The 21,538-nt window shown below is 41.5% G+C and overlaps 1 protein-coding gene across 1 annotated transcript in view; it reads left to right on the top strand.

Annotated features, from left to right (window-relative positions):
* LOC138946144 (moesin-like) overlaps positions 1-21,538 on the top strand; it is a 31,393-nt gene extending 9,855 nt beyond the window's left edge. The window contains exon 7 of the mRNA XM_070317651.1: positions 21,269-21,538. Within this exon, the coding sequence (XP_070173752.1) occupies positions 21,269-21,360 (92 nt within the window). The 3' untranslated portion in view covers positions 21,361-21,538. The remainder of the gene's footprint in view (positions 1-21,268) is intronic.

The raw sequence follows: 21,538 nt of genomic DNA, 5'->3' as shown, positions 1-21,538 counted from the left end.
TCCTTCAAAAACAAACATGCGCACACATTTTTTCATGCACAAACACTCACACCCACACATGCACGCTTGGAAGAAAGAAACCAGAATGCCTATTTCAACAGCAAACTTTAATGTAAAACCAAAAGTAGAAAAAATATTCAAAAAGAACATTCTTCTGTTGGATAAATGATATAAAACGGAATAACATAATAAGTATTTTGGTGCCATGGAACATATTTATGCAGAGATTACACTCTGAACGTATATTCGCCAAAACATATACACCTGCTGTCACGCAGGCAGGCAAGTATGCACGTAAGAAAGCTTGGAAACGTCAATAACAACAGTGTTTTCAGTTGAAGGTTTGTTTATTGTTTCTTAACATCCCTTTAACTGATATGGCTGTCCACAACGGATGCAAGTTTGTTTCCTATCTCAGTTCACACGGCAGTCTTCATGGTTAAAAATCACACACATACACACACACACACATACACACGCACAGACAGACAAAGTTTAGCATCGCATAGGCTACACTTACGTGAGCCAACTATTATTATTCGGTCTATCACTGTAAATAGAAGGTTCTACAAAACTCTTGTCTTTTCACACCCTTACATCTAATTTTGTTACAAACAGACCTGTTTACACTACACATTGAGCGTAGTAAACTACGAATTTGAATAATATACTACGCAACTACGCAAGTCTGTCGTTTTCTACGCAATCGGTATTAAAAAAAAAAAAAAAAATTCTTTTTCGTCTTTACACCTGTTCCTTGTCCCGTTGTGCTCTCACACCGCCCCGTCCCTGCACGCAAACAGTATTGTTTCGGCTACGCATATCACAATCCGTCATTTTCTTCATCTCCCTTGACCGATCCATTTTCCAATCCATGTTTTCGGCCAGCAGTCGTTTGCTGCGTGCAGCGCGTAAAGCGCCCACGGGCGTTGCGTTGTAGCTTGTTAATGCCGAATAGAATACAGAATACAGAATACAGTATTTATTGAGCCAAGTGACATTAAAAAAACATTTTAAGCACAAGGAATTTAGCGTAGTGTTGGTAAAATCACGCACACACACACACCCACACACACACTGACACACACACACACACGCCCACACATTCACTGACATACACACCAACACACACACGCCCACACTACAGCAGTCACGATCACACCATCACACGCAGGGCAGACATGAGGTAAAACAAATGACAATCATCTATTAAAAGAAAAAGTACAAAGAGTGGTCTAAGATGCTGGTGGAAGGGTCTACACAGAATACAATTTTATAATCTAATGCATAGTTAGAACTAGCCCATCCCCTCCACCCACCCACTCATGAATGACTAAAATAATGCAGCTAAAAATATAGAAAAAAATAAAAATCACACATCAAAGTCCCACTCAACCACCCCCCCCCCCCTCCCCACCACCACCACCACCACCACCTAACACTGAGTCACAGGATGTGGTGAGCTCACCGCCAGCAGGATCACCGACTGCGAAGCTGCCCAACTGAGGGATGGGATGCGTTGAGGGAGGAAACAGCTTGGGGGAAGAAAGAGGTCTGGAGACGTCAAGTGCGTGCCCCCAGGGATCGGAATCGACGACCTGAGGGCAGGCGCTCGAAGAGGGGATGGCCAGGGTGGGACTCGTCAGCCACAATTTTCTGGGCTCTGGACAGCATGCGCTTGGCATAGAGGGATGCTAGGGAGGGCAGCTCACAGCCGACGATCCTGCTAGCAGTGCGCACCACACGCTCCAGCTTGTTCTTGAGCAGCTGGGAGGTGTTGCCGTACCACACTGTGATGGAGAATGTCAAGATGCTCTCCACCACGGCCCTGTAGAACTGGACCAGGATGACCTGGCTGAGGCGGAACTTCTTGAGCTGGCGCAAGAAGTAGAGGCGTTGCCGCGCTCGCTTGACGATGGCGTCAACGTTATCATCCCAGCACAGGTCGTTGGAGATGGTGGTGCCTAAGAACTTGAAAAAGTCCACCATCTCGATGGGATCGCCGTTGATGATCAGTGGAGCCACAGGGCCTTTTTTCCTGCGAAAGTCCACCACCATCTCCTTGGTCTTGGTGGCGTTCAGCAGGAGATTGTTGTTGTCGCACCAAGCAAATGCCGGGCACAACTGAAAGCGTTACTGCCAAACCATGCGGGCGTTTCGACACAATGGCTGAACGCAGAGCACACGAAAGTGAAGATGAGAACTGTGAAGAAATTGACTCCGAAAGGCCACCGACCAAAAAGAAAAAGACGAGCAATGCGCCGAACCAAGTCTTTCTGCCAAAATATCATCAGGACTACCCATGCCTTGTCTTCGCGGAAAGGAAAACATCATGCTCATTGCACTGTCTGCAATTCCCATTTTTCTGTCAGTCAATCAATACATGTGGTAAAAAGTAGCAATCATTGTTCTTGTTGTTGTGATAGGTCGACGAGAAATTCTACACATTCAATTACAAAACTACACATTTGCCTCATTTTGCTCCCAGAAAATACACATGCAATGTTTTAGGGGTAAACAGGTCTGTACAAATCTTGACCTCCTTTAACTCATTGTCTCCCTGGAACGGATATATCCGTACCCACTCATATGGCTCTATCTGACCAGGTACGGATATATCCGCTCAGACTGTTAGTTTCAGTCGCTTCCTGTAACGTCCATCTAACGCCTGCATTCCAGTGTGTTGATAAACAGTTACTACACAGTTACTACAATTTTGAGTGACCTGCTGCAGCACAGCTGGTCTCGGCTAAAAAAACAAACTTGGTCAACAAAGGTGGGGTAGAAAGTGTTAAACAGTTAAAAATCTTGCCAGGGGGGTGATGTTATTCATCTTCACCAAGATTTAAAATAAAAGCACTTTTTCACATCCATTGCAAATTCTGTGCAGAAAAAGACATTGACACTGGCTCCCCACCTTTTCGCATATTCACGGATTTCCAAGAAATGTAAAAGTGAGACAACAATAATTGTGCTCAGATTTGGGACAGCTAGCTTGCACCATTGTGAATGTAAATTAAAATGTTTCTGGACCCCTAGAATCTCGAAGATATTTGCTCTTCTTCAGTTTTGGCTTCTCCGAGGGGTGTCCTCTCGTAAGTGGTACAGTGTAATAGCAAGATCTAGATCAGCACTTTTCAGGACGTGTACGGGAACGAGTACGGGTAACGTCATCAAATCTAGTTTTAATGTAACGCGTTTGCCAAGATCTGTTGTCTTGGTGAGAGCAAAACAATGTATGATTTGAAACATTGGAGAAAACAAGTAAGTCACCGGTGACGCACTATCTACACGTACACGTCTTTGTTACACGTTCGACCATCTAGAACACTGTAATGTTGGATTGAGCCCAGACTTACCAACATAGAAGGAGATCATTATTGACCAGGCCAGATTGAACGTGTGAATTGTCAGATTTGAATGGCAAAAACAGTGACGTAATGGCTGCATGTTCGCATGTCAAACTTTCAAATTGATTGGCAAACACAGCTACAGGATTACTTGTTTTGCCTGCTATACTTTGCAAAGGTCATTCTTCAAAAATGATGTGACTTTAAATTTTAGGTGAAGAGTTCACCTTTCTCTTTTATTGGAAGGTATTTTTAATATTTTGTTGATTTTCTTGCTTGGTAAATGGTAGTTAATGCTTGTCACAAGCAGTGAGGAAACTATTGGATGATCTTTTTAGACTGTGAAACGCTTGCTTAGTGGGCCCATCAGTCATTTCAGAGTACAGTGTTGATTGGCTTTTTAGGTGCTGGCTTTGGAGGTTTAGGTTTTCTATTCCGAATGAATGAGTGCACAGCACAAATAATGAACACAAGCACTAAGCCAGTGGTGATGCCCACAATGATCATGCCCTCTTCGAAGTAGGACGGCATCTCATACACGTGAAGCTCCGCTGTAGCGTTGTGAACCCCACCATCAGTTTGACACTGGTATGTTCCTGTGTCGTTGAGCTGGGCGTTTTGAACCGTCAGTAGTCCAGTGGTGTAGTTGGCGGAAACAGACAAGCTTTTATTCTCAGGGACCAGCTGGCCTCCTTCACCTTTGTACCATGAGAGTTTGTTATTCCCTGCCAGGGTGGTGGAACATTTAATTTCCGCGTCTTTGCCTTGCTGCACGGCAGTTACAGGTGCTCCAACTTTTATCGGTTCTTCCGCATCTTCCGCCAGGGCTGTGGTGATGGAAGTTGCAAGGAGAAAGGCCAGGAGATAGCTCTGCAGCTTAAGAATGCATGCCATGTTGCGTAGAGTCCAGTGTGTGAGTGAATTGCTCAGAACAGAGATGTAGAGTCCAGTGTGTGAGTGAATTGCTCAGAACAGAGATGTAGGGTTCAGCAGTGTGTTCCAGTTGTTGTGGTTGAAAGCATCAGTACCTCATCTGCAACAGGCATGGCAAAATTAGATGAAAAGAAAAATTACTTCATAGAAGTGCTGATTTTCCGGTTTAATCCAGGAAAAAGTGTATAAATATAATATTGATTTTGGGTTTGACTGTCAGGTATATACAGCTCTGTGTTTGAAAACGTTCAGCAGTGTGTGTTCAGCTTTATCGCCCCCTGCGGATTTTCCGTTTTAGGGTTGGACATAATGTATGCTTAACACCCTTGGGTTCAATAACTGTTAGTTTCAGGTCATCTTAGTGCTTTTGAAGTTTTCTTTCTTTTTCTTTATTTGGTGTTTAACGTCGTTTTCAACCACAAAGGTTATATCGCGATGGGGAAAGGGGGGTGAGATGGGATAGAGCCACTTGTTAATTGTTTCTTGTTCACAAAAGCACTAATAAAAAAATTGCTCCAGGGGCTTGCAACGTAGTACAGACCTGTTTACCAGTACGATTTGGGCGTATTTTGTACGCCAAATTATTATCGGTACGCAAATACGCGACACACGCACAAAATACGCATAAGAAAAAGTCTAGAATACGTTTTCTGGTGTTGGTGTTCTGATTACGGGATGGTACAACTGATACCGGTTTCGGTCGAAGGGAGATAACCATGACAGCGAGTCTTCAGCTGTGGAAACCTTGTTCAGTTGTTGGCACGTGCGATCGTCTGGACAATTGTGGCAAAATGAAGCGGTAAAATGTGCCAGTTTCGGATGACTGTACCAAGTCTAAACAGCAGAAGCAGCAGATTTTCTTGGAGAAATATAAGAAAGAGCCAGGAATTGTGGAGTCTACTATGGGAAAAAGTCATGCACACTGCAAGTATTGTAAATCAGATTTCTCCGTTGCCCATGCTGGGAAATATGACATCGAACGACACTGCAGTTCCAAAACTCACCTGGACAGGGTTGCTGCAAAGAAATCCGCTGAAAGCTGCCAAGAAATTAGGCCAAAAAATAATAAATCTGTTTACGGTAACATAGGCCAAAAAAATAGGGTCGGTAGGTCGGGAAATTTTTTTTTTTTTCCCCAAAAAACCATATTTGGCTCACGTAAGTGTAGCCTATGCGATGCTAACTTTTGTCTGTCTGTGCGTGCGTGCGTGCGTGCGTGTGTGATAGAAACTTTAACATTTCCGAGTCTATGTAAAGCTCGCATAAGAAGATTACGTCTCGGTCAAAAGTGTTTGACGTGTGTGAAGACGTCACATTATGACGTAAGAGGGTTAGACGTCACGCGAAGGAATTACTGAAAGTCTCGGTCATTGTTATTGTGAGCAGGCCGAGACTAGTTGGCAGATCTAGTGTCTCGCTTTCTTGCACAGTTTCACCTATGCTTACTGTGTGTGTGGGTGTGTGTGTGTGTGTATGTGTGACGGAGTGATTGAGTTTGTGTTACTGTTTGTCGATTTCTTACGTGAGCCTTGAAGGCTTCGCCTCTTGTTTTACGTTATTTTGCCAAAAAAACCAAAAGATTTTTTTTTCTCCCCAAATGCCAAAAAAAAGTCTAGGGTCGCGCGAAAAAAATAGGGTCGGTCGGGTTACCGTAAACAGACTATTTTTTTTTTTTTGCCTTATGATGTTCATTCCCGCAAAGCAAATCCTCCCAGAAGAAAAGGCTGTAGTCCGTGCTGAAGCAATGTTTTCTGAGATGATTGTAAAACTGAACTTGCCACTGTCAACCGCAGATGTTATTTCACGAACTTCATCTTTTCATTATCAATCTGTTTGGAAGACACTGGTTATAATGCTATAAACTGACAGGTAAATAAAATTGTTTTATCCCTGTTGTATTGGAAGGAGTTAAATTCTGAAGGTGTTCACAAGACATGCTATTCTTACACAAACACGTTTGCACCCACGCGTACATTTTCCCTCGCCCATATGGCTTTGCTTGCAAAGTACACCAACTTTTTGAAAAATACACTCAACTTTTTGGGAAAGTACTCTTGCCTCGGGTTTAGGGTAAACAGGTCTGGTAGTACAATATATTACCTTACTGGGAGAATGCAAGTTTCCAGTACAAAGGACTTAACATTTCTTACATACTGCTTGACTAAAATCTTTACAAACATTGACTATATTCTATACAAGAAACACTTAACAAGGGTAAAAGGAGAAACAGAATCCGTTAGTCGCCTCTTACGACATGCTGGGGAGCATCGGGTAAATTCTTCCCCCTAACCCGCGGGAGGGTTGAAGTTTTCATAATCATTGCGGACATGGGAGACAACAGTCATTAATGGAAAAGAAAAAGAATTGTCCAGTTGTATATCCTGGGGTATGAAAAGAAGAGTTCATGAAAACTTCAGGAAAAGAGTAATATTCAGTCAATACAATTTCGTAACTTAGATACAGCCGGTCACTTGGCCTACCAAATGAAAATGTACATGGTTTTTATTCTGGCAAACCCACTTAGGCATACTTGATTTTGGATAGATTCTTTCCAAGTAAGCCAACAAAAGATTTTAGAAGGGAAGAAGAATGTGACAACATGGCTTAATTGCACAATTGACATGAGAAATCGTGCCCCAACTGTGCTTCTTCTATTGGAATCTACTGTTCAGCCAGCTCTGCTGTTAACTGGGCCACATACAAGATGTAGGTCTATTGCCTGCAGATAACACATTTAACTGCATGTTATAAGTCGGTTGGGAATGTATTTCAGCTATAAATAATGTCAGTCCTTTCTTCTGATCAAGTCTGTCCGTTGATATTTACTATAGTCCTGTAGAAGTAGATTTACAATGTTACAATATTCTTGAAATGGTGAGGCACTTTATCGTCGTCAGTTTTCTTTGGCTTCTGTTCTTACATGCACATTTGCGAAAATCAGCATACGTTTACAAAACTTTTAAGATTTGATTTGGGCTTTATTTGAGAAGGCCAGTCTGAAGATCGTGTTAAAAAGGCAAAAATCACAAACTTTCAGGGAAAAACTCTTTCAGCTTATGAGTACCATGCCTGCATCTGTCCTTTTAGAGAGTGGGATCAGAAATCTTACCTGTGATGATTGGAGTAGGGCAAGGACTGATAAGCTGTTCTAGTGATACATGTACTGATATTTTTATCTCTGTGCCTCGTTGTATAAGATTGTTACAGATACACTTAAGCTGTAGAGACAGTGTTACATATATATCTCAAGGCCCAGTTATCTCATTTAGAATTGTAATTTATGCCTTGACAAGCAAGATGTGTGTTTGTGTACATGTCACTGTGTTATTCACAAGTTGTTCACAGATAGGTTTAATATAGGCAGACTACATGTGTGTTATGATCGAGTTGACAGTGACAGTCTGCAGATGACTGGTGAAAAAAGCCGATCATGTTTCCACTTATGATTTTGGTACCCTGAGTTAAATAGTAGTTAATTGTCATTAAACTGATATGATACATTTCTCATATTTAAACCCTGTGTTGTACAAGTGTAACCGAGTGCCAAATGTACTTTACCCTGATCACGGGGTCAAAATTTACAGAGTGCCCCTTTCTCACCAAGCTCAGACACTCAAAACAACTGACACTAGTTAAATTACCAGGTTCTTTATTTCCATAAGATGATGAGGGGAATGTGTGGGAAAGCGGGGGTTTACCTTCAAATACAAAACTTCCAATGTATTACTCTCTGGAACTAGAACAACCCCAAACAAAACTCTGAATCCTTTACTCTAAAGCTATGTTTTAGATTCCCACTCTAAAACTATGCTTTAAAACAATACTTTAAATCCTCCCTCCAAACTACACTTCAAAACTCTACTCTAAATCCTCACTCTCAACTTAGTCAAAAAAATCAACAACAAAAACACAATAAAACTCTAATCTAAAACAAACGAATTCTAACTGCACCCCTCTAACGAAACCCCGTCTACTGAAAACTAACTGAATCTAACTACGCCCCTCTACCGAAACCTGACTAAAATCCCTCTTCTAAAAACCTCGTCGCACATTCCGCCATCCTGCAAATCACAGAATGCACGCCATAAGCATACATAAACAACTCAACAATTTCAACTACCACAAACTAAATCCTTTAACAACAACAAAACACATCATTCCTTCCAAATATCATGCCCACAATACAGTTCTCCCAAACACTCAAACGGTTTTCCAAAACATTCAATAAACAAAAGTTTTCCCGAACATTCAACTCACAAAACAATCTACTTGAACATCCAAATAAATCCTCCCAAAGCATGTCACAACCTGCACACTTTAATGCTGTTTTACCCATTATATGAAAATAGCATATGAATAACATACCCGTCTCAGAAAAATCACATCACGGTTTCTTTCCTGTTCGTAGCAAACCAGTGCCACTCGACCGCTCACTGGATACGTCTGTTCGGTTCGATGCCCCAGCGAAAAGTGATTAACCCCAACCCATAACATCCCGCGTGCCTACCTCACAAGGTTAAAACAAATTCAACTCAGAGGGGTGTCGGGTACCGAAAAGCGATCATTTTACCTATGCAAATTTAAGAATCGGCTCTTCCGCCAGACCATTTCAATACAGACAAAACACAGTCTCGGAAACCTTAAGTGGATCCCCGATAGTACAGGTTTGAGTCCTCGATAGCACAGAGGTACCACGAGTTCAAACGGATGCGCAAAAGTACATGTGTACCGTAACTGTCGTTCCCAAGCTTACACAAGTATAAAGCTGTAGAAAGAAATGTATGGACCCACTAACCTTTGCATAGAATTAAGTCTTCTGTCATATATTCCTTGATGTTGAACTTAATTTTGTGAAAGATGATAGCAATTATTAAATTTTAACAAAGATACTTGTTTACAATATGCACGCTGTAAAAATAGATGTCATGTATTATCACTACATGTGTATAATAGTTCCGTTTTCTGTTAGATACTTGGATTCATCAAGAACAAACTAAGACAATTTTATACTGGAAAATAATGTGTCAATTCACGTCATCATGAAATTCTTCTGTCATACCTTGACAATCAACTTCCTTTGGTAAAAGATATCAGCAAGTAACTTCAAGTAGGACATTAAGCTACTCACATAGAATCAAACTTAACATGAACCCAGGACAAATACCTGAGTTTTGGAGCATTTAAGCTCAGACAGCTGCACAGGTAGTCGTATCTGCATGAGTTTACTGTGAGTGAAGATTATGTTGCCTTGATTCACTAAGTCCTCCTTGAATGTAAACAGTGGCAGTCAGTGAGGTAGAATAGCATCAGTGAAGCGAAACGTCTTGTTGTCATGCTTGAGCGAATTAAACCTGTGAACTAGAGCTATGATAGTGAAGCTTTTTGTTAATTTACACGGCTAGCTTCCACCAGTGAAGCCTTTCAAGCAACTTAATGCAGTACAGTGGAACCCCCCTTTTAAGACCCCCCAATTTAAGACTTCCTTCTTTTTAAGACCGTCCTTTTTGACTCGCATGCGAAGCAAAAGTGAGTATGTACTCACCCGAGTCGTCCGTCCGTCCGGAAAACTTTAACGTTGGATATTTCTTGGACACTATTCAGTCTATCAGTACCAAATTTGGCAAGATGGTGTATGATGACAAGGCCCCAAAAAACATACATAGCAAGGTCAAGGTCGCAGGGGCCATAAATATTGTCTAAAAAACAGCTATTTTTCACATTTTTCCCATTTTCTCTGAAGTTTTTGAGATTGAATACCTCACCTGTATATGATATATAGGGCAAAGTAAGCCCCATCTTTTGATACCAGTTTGGTTTACCTTGCTTCAAGGTCAAGGTCACAGGAGCTCTTCAAAGTTGGATTGTATACATATTTTGAAGTGACCTTGACCCTGAACTATGGAAGATAACTGTTTCAAACTTAAAAATTATGTGGGGCATATGTTATGCTTTCATCATGAGACACATTTGGTCACATATGATCAAGGTCGAGGTCACTTTGACCCTTATGAAATGTGACCAAAATAAGGTAGTGAACCACTAAAAGTGACCATATCTCATGGTAGAAAGAGCCAATAAGCACCATTGTACTTCCTATGTCTTGAATTAACAGCTTTGTGTTGCATGACCACATGTATTTTGGTAGGAAAAATGTGTAAAGCAGTTCTTAGTGTATGATGTCATTGCTAGGTTTAGCTGAAGGTCAAGGTCATGTAAAGGTCAAGCATGTGAGTCGTATGGGCTTTGCCCTTCTTGTTCAGAGTTTTTGTTCATAACCTGTGTAATTTTACCCCCATTTTAAGACTCCCTCCTTTTTAAGACCGTCCTTTTTAAGACTCTAAGACCTGATTTTCTCACATTTTTGGAGGTCTTAAAAGGGGGGGGGGGGGGGGGTTCCACAGTATTGTAAGCCAGTTCTGTAAGAACTTTTAGTTTTGTTTATGCTTCTCAGGCATTAGGTCCCAAGTTGTCTCTGTATTCATGAGCGTTTCAGAAGTTTTGAGAGTGCCGTGAACCTTTTCTATAATGACTCTGCCATGTTTTTACATTTAGTCAAGTTTTGACTAAACGTTTTAACGTAGAGGGGGGAATCGAGACGAGGGTGTGGTGTATGTGTGTGTGTGTGTGTAGAGCGATTTAGAGAAAACTACTAGACCGATCTTCATGAAATTTTACATGGGAGTTCCTGGGTATGATATCCCCAGACGTTTTTTTCATTTTTTTGGCTCACGTAAGTGTAGCCTATGCGATCGTAACTTTTTCTGTCTGTGCGTTTGTGCGTGTGTGTGTGTTTGTTTGTGCGTGTGTATGTCTGTGGTAGAAACTTTAACATTTCATCATTTGAAGACGTCACATTATGGCGTAAGAGGGTGAGAAGGAATTACTGAAAGTCTCGGTCATTGTTATTTTTTATTTTGAGCGGGCCGAGACTAGTTGGCAGTCGTGTCCCTGTAAGTAGGCTACATGCAGACAGACAGAGCTAGATCTAGTGTCTCGCTTTCTTGCACAGTTTCACCTATGCTTACTGTGTGTGTGTGTGTGTGTGTGTGTGTGTGTGTGTGTGTGTGTGTGTGTGTGTGTGTGTGACGGAGTGATTGAGTTTGTGTTACTGTTTGTCGATTTCTTACGTGAGCCTCGAAGGCTTCGCCTCTTGTTGATAAATGTCTTTGATGACGTCATATCCGACTTTTCGTGAAAGTTGAGGTGGCACTGTCACGCTCTCATTTTTCAACCAAATTGGTTGAAATTTTGGTCAAGTAATCTTCGACGACGCCCGGTTTTTGGTATTGCATTTCAGCTTGGAGGCTTACAAATTAATTAATGAGTTTGCTCATTAAAGTTGTCATTAAAATCGATTTTTCGCAAACAGATTTAAAATTGATTGCATCGTATTCTTCATCACATTCTGAATCTAAAAATATATACATATGTCATGTTTACTCTTAAAATGTGATCACAATTAACGAAAATAGATTAATTAGTCTTACGATTAAGATTTAAGAAATCGATCCAAAAATGATTTCATTTTATTGAGTCACTTGAGAAAAAGTGACTCTATGTAATCGGTCAGTGTTAGTCTGTCCGTCCGTCCGGCCGGCCGTCCGTAGACACCACCTTAACGTTGGACTTTTCTCGGAAACTATCAAAGCGATCGGGCTCATATTTTGTTTAGTCGTGACCTCCAATGACCTCTACACTTTAACGATGGTTTCGTTGACCTTTGACCTTTTTCAAGGTCACAGGTCAGCGTCAAAGGAAAAATTAGACATTTTATATCTTTTCTCGGAAACTATCAAAGCGATCGGGCTCATATTTTGTTTAGTCGTGACCTCCAATGACCTCTACACTTTAACGATGGTTTCGTTGACCTTTGACCTTTTTCAAGGTCACAGGTCAGCGTCAAAGGAAAAATTAGACATTTTATATCTTTGACAAAGTTCATCGGATGTGATTGAAACTTTGTAGGATTATTCTTTACATCAAAGTATTTACATCTGTAGCCTTTTACGAACGTTATCAGAAAAACAAGGGAGATAACTAGCCTTTTCTGTTCGGCAACACACAACTTAACGTTGGGCTTTTCTCGGAAACTATAAAAGTGACCGGGCTCAAATTTTATGTGAACGTGACTCATTGTGTTGTGAATAGCAATTTCTTCCTGTCCATCTGATGCCTCATATAATATTCAGAACTGCGAAAGTGACTCGATCGAGCGTTTGCTCTTCTTGTTCTTTATTGTTTCCTGATTCAAGAAACATATATATGATACAGATAGGTTGTATTCAAAACAAGCTCAGAAAGTTAACACGAATACAGAAAAGTGCGCTTTCCTGCTTAGCACAATACGCTACCGCGCTATTCTGGCGTGTGCATATCACTGCGTTTTGCACGTGGGAGGTGAGCGATTTCCTTCTCGCGGGAATTGAAGAAGCTGTACTGTTTTGGTGAAAAAAATACAGTGCGTTTAGTTTCATTCCGTGAGTTCGACAGCTTGACTAAATCATAGACCAAATAGCCTGGACCGCCAACTCGTCACGTGACCCTTCGAGGTTACGACTCTCGACTTTCAGGGGCGCGTTGCGTCCGATTTGAAAGGCGAGCGATTCGAAGACAGTGAAAAGAAAGCACGCTCCAGTTATTTGTGACAATGGGAGGTGACAATGGACTGGATTTTCCAAAACTCCAAACTAAACTTAACAAAACTCATCGAAAAACATGTTCCATATGCACTTTTGCTGAGTTTATTTTAGCATTTTCAGAACTTACCTCGGCAACTTCGTCCATGTTTACAATCGACACCGGATATCAGGTCCCCCTGATTTCTGAAAGGCTTGTAAGCGTAGGTTCCTACATGCGAGAGGCCGCTACCTCGTAATAGAGAGAAAGAGCGGAGAGAGAGCTAGTTGGCGGTCCAGGATAAATGGTCTATGACTAAATGTAGTAATTTCGCCTTACGCGACTTGTTTTGGCTTGAGCTTGTTATTATTTTTGTTCCATTGGTTTGAAAAGAGGGTGAACGACAGAGGCAGCACAACAATAACAAGGCAGCTTTTATGTTTTAGAAATTCTCCGGCCATGAATAAGAAATGAAAAGGATTGGAGCAGAATTTTGCATGACAACTCGTGCTTGCAGTGACTGTATTACAGATTACATTGGTGGAATGTGTATACACATATTTGTACTAGATATTTTTTCTGTCAATCTAAACACATGGAATTAGTCTATTTTGATGAACAATTACAAATTCTGCGGTTCACCTTATCTAGCAAGTCCTTCATTTTGTACTAGACACTAAGCTCATCAACATGTTTGGCAAAATGTTGACCGTAAGCACTATTTTAGTATTTGTAACCGAGTGCCGTAACACTATGATCGCCTCCCGGCCGTAACACTATGATCACCTCGGGAGGCGAAGTGCAATCAAACAGGATTGAAAATGTTAGGGCTAATTTCTTAGCCCTATAAAAACTTATGCAAACCCGAAGGTTTCCATGAACATACAGACAATCGGAAACCACCAGACCCCATCACAAACAGAATTCCACAATCCACCGGTGTTGACTTAAAGGCCAACAACTCGGGTGCAGAGTCTGCTGTGAAAGGAGCGGTAGCCTCCCCTGTCACAATTTATAATTAACACACCATAACAATACTGTATTAACATTTTCCAACGGTTTCGTGTTTACCCACCTTTCGAATTTCTGTTTAACAAACACTCTGCATTTTTAATGCTCAGTCAGCCTTTGAACAAACTCTTCTAACACAATTAGATGGAAAGGACCTTTTGGGCAACAAATGTACACCAGTTTGACTGTTTGTGATCTGGACAGAGAGCTATAGCTCTCATTCCCCCCCCCCCCCCCCCCCCCCCCCCCCCCCCCCCCCCGCGGGTTAGGGGGAAGAATTTACCCGATGCTCCCCAGCATGTCGTAAGAGGTGACTAACGGATTCTGTTTCTCCTTTTACCCTTGTTAAGTGTTTTTTGTATAGAATATAGTCAATGTTTGTAAAGATTTTAGTCAAGTAGTACCCGTCGCGATATATCCTTCGTGGTTGAAAACGACGTTAAACACCAAATAAAGAAAGAAAAGTCAAGTAGTATGTAAGAAATGTTAAGTCCTTTGTACTGTAAACTTGCATTCTCCCAGTAAGGTAATATATTGTACTACGTTGCAAGCCCCTGGAGCAATTTTTTGATTAGTGCTTTTGTGAACAAGAAACAATTAACAAGTGGCTCTATCCCATCTCCCCCCCTTTCCCCGTCGCGATATAACCTTCGTTGTTGAAAACTACGTTAAACACCAAATAAAGAAAGAAAGAAAGAAAGCTCTCATTGGCAGTACGTGATATTTGACAACACTGGTAGCTAGGTTTTGAAGAACTCTTCTGTCTGAATACAGTGGACAGAATCCTTAGGGCAGGAAACAATACTGTCTGACAAACTTGTTGACCATTGGTGTGAGGTGGGGGGGGGGGGGGGGGGGCAGAGGAGGCAGACAATAGCAGTCATTCACAATAATTGTAATGGGTGTCTTTAACATGGTAGTGACTAGGCTTTGATAAATGTTCGTTGCTCCGTGCAAAGAGGTAATCTTTAGGACAGTATGACATGCGGTCTAACACACCTTTTGGCCATTTGTGGTACAGTACGTGGATTTACCGGCCCCCTTCTAGACCCTCTCCCCCATCCCCCGGTTTGAGACTCCCCCTTGTTAAGAGTGATCCTTACTTTTCAAGATTTTTTGTTGACACATCTGTAAATTTATATTCATTTTAAGACCTGATTTTCTCATGTTTGGCAGTCTTAAAAGGGATCGAGTTCCACATGCTGTACTAGCAAGGACAGCTGAGATCATATTAGCCATCATTCACAATATATAATGCTATAGGTGTCTTTAACACTGGGAGCATTAAGACTTAGAGACTGAGCCTACCTAAAATGGGTAGGTCACTCAGTATAATTTATGGTCAATTAATTCAAGGTGAACAAATAGGTTTCAAGAGCTGGTATATTTACATGACTCATACTCTCTTGAGGTTGTTGGTTATGGGGTTACAAATTGTACCAGAAGTAGAACAGACCTGGGTAATCATGAGTGCAATACAACCATCAGCGGGGGTATAGCTCAGTTGGTAGCGCGCTGGATTTGTATTCAGTTGGCCGCTGTCAGCGCGAGTTCGATCCCAGGTTCGGCGGAAATTTATTTCACAGAGTCAACTTTGTGTGCAGACTCTCTTCGGTGTCCGAACCACCCCCCGTGTATACTACATTGGGTGTGCACGTTAAAGATCCCACGATTGACAAAAGGGTCTTTCCTGGCAAAATTGCTTAGGCACAGTTAATAATTGTCTACCATACCCGTGTGACTTGGAATAAGGCCGTGAAAGGTAAATATGCACCGACATGGCTGCAATCTACTGGCCGTATAAAATTTCATCTCACACGGCATCACTGCAGAGCGCCTAGAACTGTACCCACGGAATATGCGCGATATAAGCCTCATTGATTGATTGATTGATCACTGTCAACTTTTGTGTTCATATTTTGATGAACATCTAGAGAGCAGGGTTTTATTTTGAAGTTGTGCATCCTTGGAGAACAAAAAGCACAAAAAAACATTGTTCACTGGTGCTGCCTTTAACTATGAACTCCTTTTTCCTGTAAATAACTTTGTCTCTGAATTAATACCTGTATGCTCTGTGAGAACGCTCCAAATACCCCCCCCCCGCGGGTTAGGGGGAAGAATTTACCCGATGCTCCCCAGCATGTCGTAAGAGGCGACTAACGGATTCTGTTTCTCCTTTTACCCTTGTTAAATGTTTTTTATGTATAGAATATAGTCAATTTTTGTAAAGATTTTAGTCAAGCAGTATGTAAGAAATGTTAAGTCCTTTACCCGATGCTCCCCAGCATGTCGTAAGAGGCGACTAACGGATTCTGTTTCTCCTTTTACCCTTGTTAAATGTTTCTTATGTATAGAATATAGTCAATTTTTGTAAAGATTTTAGTCAAGCAGTATGTAAGAAATGTTAAGTCCTTTGTACTGGAAACTTGCATTCTCCCAGTAAGGTAATATATTGTACTACGTTGCAAGCCCCTGGAGCAAATTTTTGATTAGTGCTTTTGTGAACAAGAAACAATTGACAAGTGGCTCTATCCCATCTTCCCCCTTTCCCCGTCGCGATATAACCTTCGTGGTTGAAAACGACGTTAAACACCAAATAAAGAAAGAAAGACGCTCCAAATGCACCATGTACAAAAGGAAATTAGCATATAGTTCCAACGGCTGAGCTCGAGCAGCATTAGATTAGCACAAGATGTACTCTGCCACTTACTTTTACTGTATGACCCCCGGAATCAAAACGACATGTTCCTCAAGCAGGTCAGGCAGTGTCCTATTGCAGACACAAACTTAACAGAACTTAAACTCACTCACCTGTCTATCACGGGCGTTGATCCTGATGCTCAGGCCTCCTCGATAGCTTCACATTCTTTACAGGCGTTGGTAAATTTTTGCTTCGGACCTAACAGTGACAAACATTCACACACGACTGATGTGTTTGATATCTCACTCCGCTTGGCTGAACTCTTTCCCTTCTTTCACTTCTTTCACCTGAGGATGAAATGTTGTGTGTCGCTAGATAAGAATATTTATTGGGTCAGGTCATTTGTACCGTATTCTTTCTAAAGAGAGTCCCCATCTGTATTTCTAATGAAAATATTTACCCTTCCCCCCCACCCAATTAAGGAGTTAATGACTGTATGACTAGAATGGCATGGGTGGGGGGGGGGGGTGCAATTTCAGACACATAAAAGCCCACGCCCACTATTGCAAAAGACGAGTGCGTGTGGGAGCTGCATTACACAAACTCATAAAGAAGAAGACTATTTGAATTTTGATAGAATATTTTGTGCGTTACAGTTGCAGGTTTCTGTTTTTGTGTAAAGTGGGCAACTGAGATTTTTCTAGGAGTAGAGAAGACAGTCTTTCAATAAAATAATAACCATAAGCTTAAGACTCAATTACTGCAAATATAATACTAATAGGCTGGTTTGGAGAATAGTATTAATTCAGCTTGCATGCTTAATTTTTTTTAACATTTAAGTCACCTGCAATTTTATCTCTGCGAGTACGGTATTTGAAATACAGTTGAAGGGTGCGCGCATGAACTTACCCAGGGTCATGTATGATCGTATCCCTTTTATCTAGCGTGTGTGGGTGTGTGTGACCATGTTTGAATTTATTCGGATTTAGTTCTCTTTCCTTGTTTGTATTATGATTGTGTAAGTGTAAAGCGCTCTGGGCTCGTCACCACGAGGTTTACGCGCTATATAAGTAATCGTTATTATTATTGAGTCACTTGAGAAAAAGTGACTCTATGTAATCGGTCAGTGTTAGTCTGTCCGGCCGTCCGGCCGGCCGTCCGGCCGTAGACACCACCTTAACGTTGGACTTTTCTCGGAAACTATCAAAGCGATCGGGCTCATATTTTGTTTAGTCGTGACCTCCAATGACCTCTACACTTTAACGATGGTTTCGTTGACCTTTGACCTTTTTCAAGGTCACAGGTCAGCGTCAAAGGAAAAATTAGACATTTTATATCTTTGACAAAGTTCATCGGATGTGATTGAAACTTTGTAGGATTATTCTTTACATCAAAGTATTTACATCTGTAGCCTTTTACGAACGTTATCAGAAAAACAAGGGAGATAACTAGCCTTTTCTGTTCGGCAACACACAACTTAACGTTGGGCTTTTCTCGGAAACTATAAAAGTGACCGGGCTCAAATTTTATGTGAACGTGACTCATTGTGTTGTGAATAGCAATTTCTTCCTGTCCATCTGATGCCTCATATAATATTCAGAACTGCGAAAGTGACTCGATCGAGCGTTTGCTCTTCTTGTTATTATTATTATCTACATACAGAGTGTACATAAATTAATGTACTTGTGATATCTAATGCATTCCAGTGTGTCAAAGTTCCTGTAGGTCAGTGTCACAATGTGGGTCATGTTTTCTGTCAAACATAATAGCCTGACAAACAGGCAGGGGTCATTCTGAACTGCATTCATTCCCAACAGATGCGGGGACAAGATTGTGTGTGTGTGTGTGTGTGTGTGTGCATGTGTGTGTGTGTGTGTGTGTGTGTGTGTGTGTGTGTGTGTGTGATCGTGTGTGCTGAATCGTGCAGTTGGTCTTTCTGTCTGTTACCTCTGTACTGCTGAATTTTTAAAGGACTGCACAAGTACAGCTTAATAGCATTGTCTCAAAACGAAAGTGATAAGGGAGTTGTCCGTCCCTGCCATAGCCCGCGGCCGACACGTTACTGTGTCTGCTGTTCAAACTACGTGGGTAAAGAAATTGAAGGGCAGATTGTCATGCGGTTCCATTTTACATACACAAACCGGAACTACCTGCCGTTCCAGGGGCGCAACTCTGTCCGACTATCGCGTTAGTTTCGAGACAGTGCTAGCAGAGTAATTTGCAAGCAAAGGTTACACTGCTTTAATGTCAACTCCGTCCTGCCAGAATGGAATTCTCTTTAATTGTTTGCTAAGTTTCTTTTGTTCTCTCTGGTTATCTAATTTATTGTCTTGCACTGTATGTTAAGTCCTTTGTACTGGAAACTTGCATTCTCCCAGTAAGGTAATATATTGTACTACGTTGCAAGCCCCTGGAGCAATTTTTTGATTAGTGCTTTTGTGAACAAGAAACAATTGACAAGTGGCTCTATATCCCATCTTCCCCCTTTCCCCGTCGCGATATAACCTTGTGAAGGAAATCGCTCACCTCCCACGTGCAAAACGTAGTGATATTGACACGCCAGATTAGCGCGGTAGCGTATTGTGCTAAGCAGGAAAGCGCGCTTTACTGTATTCTTGTTAACTTTCTGAGCTTGTTTTGAATCCAACCTATCATATCTTTATGTTTTTGGAATCAGGAAATGATAAAGAATAAGATGAAATCATTTTTGGATCGATTTCTTAAATTTTAATCGTAAGATTAATTAATCTATTTTCGTTAATTGTGATCACATTTTAAGAGTAAACATGACATATGTATATATTTTTAGATTCAGAATGTGATGAAGAATACAATGCAATCAATTTTAAAATCGAAAAATCGATTTTAATGACAACTTTAATGAGCAAACTCATTATTTAATTTTTAAGCCTTCAAGCTGAAATGCAATACCAAAGTCCGGGCTTCGTCGAAGATTACTTGACCAAAATTTCAACCAATTTGGGTGAAAAATGAGAGCGTGACAGTGCCGCCTCAACTTTCACGAAAAGCCGGATATGACGTCATCAAAGACATTTATAAAAAAAATGAAAAAAACATCTGGAGATACCATACTCAGGATCTCTCATGTCAAGTTTCATGAAGATCGGTCCAGTAGTTTTCTCTGAATCTCTCTACACACACACACACACATACACCACACCCTCGTCTCGATTCCCCCCTCTACGTTAAAACATTTAGTCAAAACTTGACTAAATGTAAAAATGAAACAATGGTAAGTCATAATATTGGAACATTTAATTTATGACAAAACAAAACATTACAATCACATGAGGTATGCCAACCCAAAAGTATTAAGGTATTAATAGTGGACCGGAAGACAAAGAAACTAATGACACAGATAATGAACTTAGCTTCGAAGGGCGTAGTGGTAGGACAATTCGGCCTCCTAAATCGGAAAGTCGTGAGTTCGAATCCCGGCCGCGGCTGCCTGGTGGGTTAAGGGTGGAGATTTTTCCAATCTCCCAGGTCAACTTATGTGCAGACCTGCTAGTGTCTTATCCTCCTTCATGTGTACACGCAAGCACAAGACCAAGTGCGCATGGAAAAGATCCTGTAATCCATGTCAGAGTTCGGTGGGTTATAGAAACACAAAAATACCCAGCATGCTTCCCCCGAAATCGGCGTATGTTGTCTGAATGGCGGGGTAAAAACGGTCGTACACGTAAAAACCCACTCATGTAAAAACATGAGTGAACGTGGGAGTTTCAGCCCATGAACGAAGAAGAAGAAGAGAAGAAGAACTTAAGCTTGGAAAGTGTGTCTGTTTCCTCCAGTCTCTGGCAAGAATGATTGATAGCCAGTCATCAGTTTTTGGATTCAGTTTCTAAATGTATGTTTCAAACATGTAAACTGAGAAAGGAAAGGAAATTAAACGGAAAGACATGAAAAACCTGGACAAGCAATAACATCTGTGTCTGTCAACTCGCCCCACCGCCTTAATCCTCACATCTTTCTCTCTGGACAAGCAATAACATCTGTGTCTGTCAACTCGCCCCACCGCCTTAATCCTCACATCTTTCTCTCTGGACAAGCAATAACATCTGTGTCTGTCAACTCGCCCCACCGCCTTAATCCTCACATCTTTCTCTCTGGACAAGCAATAACATCTGTGTCTGTCAACTCGCCCCACCGCCTTCATCCTCACATCTTTCTCTCTGGTCATGCAACTTTGCGAGAGAGATTAGAGAGAGAGTGTGTGTGTGTGTGTGTGTGTGTGTGTGTGTGTGTGTGTGTGTGTGTGTTTGTGTGTGTGTGTGTGCGTGTGTGTTTGTGTGTGTGTGTGTGTGTGGTGTGTGTGTGTGTTTGTGTGTGTGTTGTGTGTGTGTGTGTTGTGTGTGTGTGTGTGTGTGTGTGTGTGTGTTTTTGTGCATGCACAAGCACATTGTGTGTGTATGCGAGAGAGAGAGAGAGTGTGTGTGTGCTTGTTTGTGTGCATGCGCAAGCACGCTGTGTTTGTGTGTGTGTGTGTGTGTGTATGTGTGTGTGCGTGTGCATGTGTGTGCCAGTGAATGCATGTGTGTGTGCCCGTGAATGTGTGTGTGGGTATGCATGAGGAAGGATTGATAGAGATTTGTTGAGTAATTCTCTCTGGTTCGCACGAGAAGCAAGGTATATTTTGAACGTCAGCTTCCCTCACAATCCCTATCTAACCCACTCCTAACTTCTTGTTTTTCAGATGAGAGCAAAGCGCTGAAGATGGATGCCGTCAAGAGTACGCGGAAAGAGAAGCGGCTTGAGAACCGTCTGAAGCGGACAGAGGTATGGTGATTTTCTTGTCACTAAATGCTACAGAGTGCATTGCTATAATGTAACATTGTACAGTTTGGAAACGGAGCAAAGGTACAGTCGTCCAGGCTATGTTTACCTTGAACCAGAGTACATGGGAACCCCCTTTTGACCTCCAAAAATCTGAGAAATCGGGTCTTAAAAAGGAGGGAGTCTTAAA

Source organism: Littorina saxatilis, linkage group LG13, assembly GCF_037325665.1.
Source record: "Littorina saxatilis isolate snail1 linkage group LG13, US_GU_Lsax_2.0, whole genome shotgun sequence".
Classification (NCBI taxonomy): Eukaryota; Metazoa; Mollusca; class Gastropoda; order Littorinimorpha; family Littorinidae; genus Littorina; species Littorina saxatilis.
This window is presented reverse-complemented; position numbering and strand designations above follow the sequence as displayed.